The sequence below is a fragment of the Dendropsophus ebraccatus genome, chromosome 1 (genome assembly GCF_027789765.1).
Source record: "Dendropsophus ebraccatus isolate aDenEbr1 chromosome 1, aDenEbr1.pat, whole genome shotgun sequence".
Lineage (NCBI taxonomy): Eukaryota > Metazoa > Chordata > Amphibia > Anura > Hylidae > Dendropsophus > Dendropsophus ebraccatus.
Genome location: NC_091454.1, coordinates 199,425,931 through 199,432,709, shown reverse-complemented (window position 1 = coordinate 199,432,709; position 6,779 = coordinate 199,425,931). Strand labels below are relative to the sequence as shown.

Here is a 6,779-nt window from a genome sequence, read left to right as displayed (position 1 = left end):
CTACATGGACTTAATGGGATTCTATATAATCCTTAGAGGTGATGTGATACTAAGGTATTCTCCCCTTGAAGCAATGATTCTAGAGGAGACTATCTTCAGTAATGTGATATATGATGGAATATTTAAAAAACCTTTTGGCGGCAAATAGGAGGCAAGGTAGAGAAGCCTAGAAGTCTAGAGGTGCCGGAAGTCGGGAGTCAGCCTGTAAATTCATATGTACAAAGGGCTATGAAAAGTGTCCAGGATGAATTCTCATCCTCAGCCCCATCCACTAAAGGGGTTCACCCAAGTTAGACCGGTGTATAGGTGGTAGATGTCTAACACAGGGACCCCCACCAGTCATGAGATTAAATATTTCACCATTCAAAGGGGGATTCTCTGTTCTCATGATCAGTGGGGGGTCCAGTCAAGGGTTCTGTCTTGGAAAACCCTTTAACGGACCTGACATACCCAGCTATTAGTTGGCATAACCCATTACAATAAGACACAAGTCAAGGATTTCCAATATGACCTTTTATTGAGCAAGGTTTTGCTTTGACATAAACTGACAGCAAGTTGTGTCTCTACTCCTTCCTTCAGGTTCTCCCATGACCTGCAGTCTATTAATTGCACCAGTGAGGTAAACATAAGGATAGGTTTCTTTTATTAAGGCGAGAAAACATCCGTTTCATGGTCCCCTCCCTCCCTCTTTTTTGGCTCAGATGGTTCTTTGCATATTTCATCTCAGGACTCTCAAGGATCTCAGACCTTTCCCCAGACCCACAACAACTTAGGAAACCCTAATCTTTGTTCTTTCTTTGACAAATCATGCAGTGGGTTGAATTTTTTTTGTTAGTGAATTCCCCAAGTTGTGTGGGAGGGACACGTCTCTAGCTTGCATGCATTTTCCCGCCCCGAGTATTGCACAGGTAATAATACAGTGTCTGGAGCCCCCACCCCACGAGAGAACCCCTTCTGCTAGAAGCCCATTAGAAGCTGTCACTTTACATGCAGTTTATCTTATGGCTTTTCAGTCCTGCTGCTTGCTGGAAGTGCTGTGACTATGTCTTCACTTGTTTTCTGAAACTTCCTTTACTGCATGTGAAGTGACTTTTTCCACCTTCTTTGTGGACGTGGACTTCTCCTGGACGGTTTCTTCATGTTCCTCTACTTTCTGGGTGACTGTCACAGACTTTGTAATGTATTTGGTACCATCTTCACCTTCTGTAGTTGTTGTCTCAATCTTTTTGGTGATTACAACAGTTTGCTTAGCTTTGTCTTTGTCCTCTGAGGGGCTGTCATCCAGACCATTGGTGACTACGCCTTTGTCTTCACTCTCTTCCTTTTCTTCATGTACATCTCCATTTACTGCTGTATCTTCCTTCTCTTCATCTTTGGGGCTGCTTTCTTCTTCTGTTTCTTCTTGTTCTTTGGCTTCCTCTTTCTCTGTTCCTACAGAAGCTGCCTTAGAAGCAGGGATGATCTTCTCCTCCACACTTTTCTCTTCAGGGGATTCTGCCTTTTCCTCTCCTGCTTCAGCCTCTTTATCCTCTCCAGATTCTTCATCTTCTTTGGTCTCTTCTTCTTCCCCTGCCTCTCCCTCTTCCTGTTCTTTTCCCTTATCTGTTTCTGCTTTCTCTTCTTGCTGCTCTGAGCTTTCATCTGCTGCTCCCTCTTCCTCCTCTTCTCCAGCTTTTTCCTCTGTTTCCTCTTCTCCCTTCTCTCCCTCTTCCTCCTCATCACCCTCTTTATCCTCTTCTTCTTCCTTTTGAGTTTCCTCTTTTACCTCTGCCTTCTGAGCTTCTGCTTTTACCCTTACAACTTTAGTCTCCACAATAGGCTCCTCTACTACTTCATCCTCTTGTGTCTCCTCAGTAGCTTCTTCCTCTGTTCCTTCTGCATCTTTCTCACCTTCTGCCTCTTCTGTTTCCCCCTCTTCTACTTCTTTCTCTGCTCCTTCTTCTTCTGTTTCTCTCTCCCCACCTTCTTCTTCTGCTTCTCCTTCCCCACCTTCTTCTTCTGCTTCTCCTTCCCCACCTTCTTCTTTAGCTTCTACCTCCCCACTTTCTACCTCTGCTTCTGCTTCCTCTGCTCCTTCCTCTTCTCCCTCTTTCTCTCCCTCATCTTCTCCCTTTTCACCTTCCTCTTCTTCTGTCTTTCCCTCCTCCTCTTCTTCTCCTTCTCCTTCCTCTGCTTTCACTTCTTCCTCTTGTTCTGCTTCCCCTTCTGCTTTCTCTTCTTCTTCACCTTCTTCTTTTTCCCCTTCCTCTTCTACCTCTCCCTCTGCTTTTTCTCCTTCCTCTTCTTCCTCCTCACCCTTTTCTCCTTCCTCTTCTGCTTCTCCCTCCTCCTCCTCCTCCTTTTCACCTTCTTCTCCCTCTGCCTCTTCTTCCTCTCCCTCTCCCTCTTCTTCTTCCTCCCCAGGAGCTGCTGCCTGTACACTAGATTCTACAGCTGCTACAATCTCCTCTTCTACCTGATCCTCTACCTCCTCTTCCTTCTCCTCCTCCTCCTCCTCCTCACCTTCCTCTTCCTGTTCCTCCTCTGCATCCAAAAGCCCTGATGCAAACTCCTCTGCCATAGCAGCTAATGCTGCTTCCATATCTGATCTTTCATCTTCAACTTTGGTTTCTTCAATGATCTCTTCAACAAACTTGTGCTGCACTTTGACTCTGGGGGGCTCTGCTCTTGACTGCTGCATTCTGGTTGAGGTTATTGTGATGGGTGCTTGTCTTTGTGGAGCTGAGGGTCCTGAAGGAAGGCTAGAGAATGAGCTAAAGCGGGTTTCTTCTCCTTCAAGGAGTTTTCTGTGGAGAAAAGAGACCCTCTAATTATTCTGCTAAGACATATCACATTAGAGGAAGAATCCAGATACAACAATGTCATCCCTGGAGCAGGGCCTGATCTATTTAGTATTTACTGCATCTTATATCATCCACCCCATGTCTCTTACTAGGAACAATGTATCTGTGACTATAATATCTAAAATGTTTCTTTAAATGTTGAAACCTTCAAATAGCATAAAGAGTATAAAACACTACTGCACTAAAGGAATTGCTTTAGTATTATGGAGAGCTTACAGTTATCTACTACTATCAAAAGTGATATAGGTTCAACCCCTAAATGTCTACAGGTACAGGAGCTCTGTAACAATATGTAACAATAGAACAATAGACACTAATGATACAGATGTAGCAGAGCTCAATTTGTCATTGTAGTCTGTCAAATAGTAACTCATAGATAACACATTGTACTTATCTATGAGTTCTGCCAATGAAAAACTCAGCCCTACTATGGTCCTTTACATGACTGAGCAACTAAACTCATCTCTAGTCATCTATATGAGGTGTGCCAATGACAAACTCAGCCATCATTAATCATCTACATGAGCAGTGCCACTGAAGAATTCAACTCATCTCTAGTCATCCACATGAGGTGTGCCAATGAAAAACTCAGCTCATCTGTAATAAGCTACATGAGGTGTGCCAATGACAAACTCAGCTCATCTATAATAAGCTACATGAGGCGTGCCAATGACAAACTCAGCTCATCTATAATAAGCTACATGAGGCGTGCCAATGACAAACTCAGCTCATCTATAATAATCTACATGAGGTATGCCAATCACCATGTCAGCTCATCTATAACAATCTACATGTGCCAATGACCATCTCAACTCATCTATAACCATCTACGTTTGCCAATGACAACTTATCTCTAGTAATTTACGTGAGTTGCACCAATGACAAACTCAGCTCAACTATAATAACGTACATGAACTGTGCCAATGACAAACTCAGCTTATATCTAGTCATTTACATGAGTTGCACCAATGACAAACTCAGCTCATCTCTACTTTAGTAGTTGGTTAGATTTACTTTGCTTATACAATCACAATGAGCTATGTCCTTATTAGCTCTTTATTTTTTTTACATCCTCATACCAGCTCATACTCTCCCCACCTTCCACTAATGGGTTTATATTTCTTTAATGTGTAATTGTGGCTATAAAACTTTGCCTCCATACTTTTATTAGTTGATGTTAATATACAGCATACTGGGATGTGAAGACCTCTCATCTCTCTTGTTGCTTGTTTTTATATCTATAGTAATGTCTCACTGTCCTGGGCATCTGGGCTTCTACTGGGATATTGGGCTAATATTTCAGGACTTTATGGCAGGAGCCCAATGGTATGCTGTCTGATTGGCTGCCATTGCTTCTAGTCTCCCTCCTCCCACACTCTGGGCTGTGAAAGTTTTCTCATCCTTCTGCTAGCTGCAGTCTCTGCAGTGCTATTAATATTCTGCTGGCTCTGCCCTTGTACCTGTATGCAGCAATTTCTATATCCAGAGCCATCTTGACATTGAGCAGATCCTGGTATTCTCTCAGGTGACGGGACATCTCCCATTTTGTTCCTCTAAGCTCATTGTCCAGCTGTTGGATGGTGTCCTATAGGAGGAAGAAAATGAAGACTCAGAAGCTGTCATAGGACATACAGTGACCTCCATCCATTGCAGCAGCTGTGCACATAGGCACTGTCATATTGCACCACACACAGGGCCACACCTCCTGAATTAGATGCCTAATTACACTAACTGAATGCAGCAGAATCTGAACAGGTACTTGTTTATTCTGCTCCACTCAGCTCTATACTGTAACACTGAGCTGCTGCACACCCCCACCCTTGCACACAGATCACTTGCAGAAATGCAGTGTCATTGCACCACACCCTCTATAAGGAACAGCCATACTGCGTCACTTTACACTGCGCCACTCCCCCATACAAGGAATCACACTGCGTCATGAAGTCCAAGTGCACCACACCCCCTACACGTGTTAATGCAGAACTTGCTAACCCTGCACCCCCTGTGACACACCCATAGAAAATCCCACCCTAGGACCCTGGAGGAACCAGAGCATCTGTTGAATAAAAGGTAAGTGACTCTCTACTATTTAGAAATAACTGAACTCACTGATTTCAGCACCATGGACAGCAATCACATCTACAGCTGATTTTAGCACCATGGACAACAATCACTTCTACAGTTGATTTCAGGACCATGGACAGCAATCACTTCTACAGTTGATTTTAGCACCATGGATAGCAATGAGTGCACTCACCTGGTAACTGGCCAAGTCATGGTTATGTCTCTCCTCGATATCATTCAATTGTCTCTCCAGTGACTCTTTGGTTCCTCTGACTGACTCCAGCTCTACAGTTTTGCTGTGCAGCTGTCTTCTGTATTCTGCAATCTCCTCCTTGGCAGACCTGATAGCCTCCTTATTCTGTTCTGCAGCTTCTGTCAGCTTGGCATACCTGTTCTTAAAGATTTCCTCTGTCTGCACCATGTTGCTGTTGGAGTGCCCTTCCAGCTGGGAGCGGATTTCTCTAAGGGCAGAGGCTAAGTCTGTCTTCTGGTAGTCCTTCCTCTCCACTGTGATATGGGAGGCCTGGATCTGGGCTAGCAGCTCACCGACTTCTTCTTCATGGTTGTTCTTCAGGAAGGCGATCTCTTCTTGCAAGGACTGCACCTTCTTGTCCAACTCCACCTTTATCAAGGACGTGTCCTCGATGTCCTTCTTCATGGCTCTGATGGTGGCCTCTGTGTCATCCCTAATCCGTACCTCTTCTTCATACCTGTCCTTCAGCCTCTGCAGGTCTTCCTCAAGGTGCTCAGTGTCTAAAAGCACCTGAGCCTTGTCGTGGTTGACATGTTCCACGTTAGATCTCAACTCTCTCAGCTCTTGCTCATAGATCTCACCCAGCTGGCTGTATCCACTCTGCTTTTGCCTAAGGGCCTGGATTTCTGCCTCGATTTCCTTGTTCTGCTGCTCCAGGTAATGCACTTTCTCGATGTAACCAGCAAAGCGGTCATTGAGTCCTTGCAGTTGCTCCTTCTCGCTTGATCGGACTTGCTTGAAGTCACCATTGTAGGCAGAGGACTGACTAAGATCCAAACTGTCACTGGAGCTGAACCCTCTGGGTGCTGCCAGGTTGCTTCTCTTATAGGAGGAGGAGATGGTGCTAGGGGTGCTTCTGGACCAGCTCTGAGACCTGAAACCGCTGGAAGGGGAACTGCTTGTCCTGGAATAGCTGGTTCTGATCTCAGCCATCCTCCTATAAGAGGGGCTACCTAATGTTTCCAGAGAGTAGCTCATGCTGGAAGACTTTCTGGTGTGTGTGGCTCACAGCGCAGGATTTTCTCTCGCCTGCCCTTTATATATGCAGGGAAGATCAGCTAACACGGCAGGAACCGGCTCTCTGCTCCCTGATTGATCTGCTATGGGATGGGAGGGGTGCTCTGACTCTCCACGTGGGGTGAGCTTTCCTTGGTTTAGTGCAGTGCCTACCCCTCCCCCCTTTCAGTGTGCAGCAGAGATCTGTTCTGGAAGGTGCTCGGAGGAAGAAAGCTTCAAGCCATTCTCTAGCATAGGACACATTGCAAGGATTTGCCTTAGCATCCATACAGGATAGTCATGTCTTTTATCTCTTACCCATTTGTATGCACATTGTCTATCATGTGTAAGTGAGTTTGCACATTATGTCTTTTTATGTGAACTAGAATGAATGACTGAGTTCAGCACCATAGACAGCGACCGCTTAGCATGTCTCATGGATTGCAGGGATTGTTCCTTACAATTTGTAACACATGGCAGCTATTGATCTGAAAACTGCTGCAGCATGGTCTTATAACAGGCTGTGGGTGTCCTGTACTGAGATGTCCTATGTCCTTCATAACCCCCATCCATGTGCAGTCATCCACCACCCATGTGCAGTCATCCACCAACCGTGTGCAGTC

The 6,779-nt window shown here is 45.2% G+C and overlaps 1 protein-coding gene across 1 annotated transcript; it reads right to left on the bottom strand.

The window, feature by feature from the left end:
* Positions 1-555: 555 nt before the first annotated feature.
* Positions 556-6,155, bottom strand: NEFM (neurofilament medium chain). Its single transcript, XM_069963222.1, has 3 exons — positions 5,101-6,155; positions 4,304-4,428; positions 556-2,786 (listed from the first exon to the last, which is right to left on the bottom strand). Exons 1-3 carry the CDS (start codon positions 6,136-6,138, stop codon positions 1,049-1,051), a joined length of 2,901 nt encoding a protein of 966 aa, XP_069819323.1. The 5' UTR covers positions 6,139-6,155; the 3' UTR covers positions 556-1,048.
* Between the last annotated feature and the right edge of the window lie 624 nt (positions 6,156-6,779).

Coding starts and splice junctions, on each gene's coding strand:
- NEFM (XM_069963222.1), bottom strand. CDS start 6,138: ATGAGCTACTCTCTGGAAACATTAGGTAGCCCCTCTTATAGGAGGATG. Junction 4,429..5,100: donor ATGACTTGGCCAGTTACCAG/GTGAGTGCACTC, acceptor TTCCTCCTATAG/GACACCATCCAACAGCTGGA. Junction 2,787..4,303: donor ATAGAAATTGCTGCATACAG/GTACAAGGGCAG, acceptor TTTTCTCCACAG/AAAACTCCTTGAAGGAGAAG.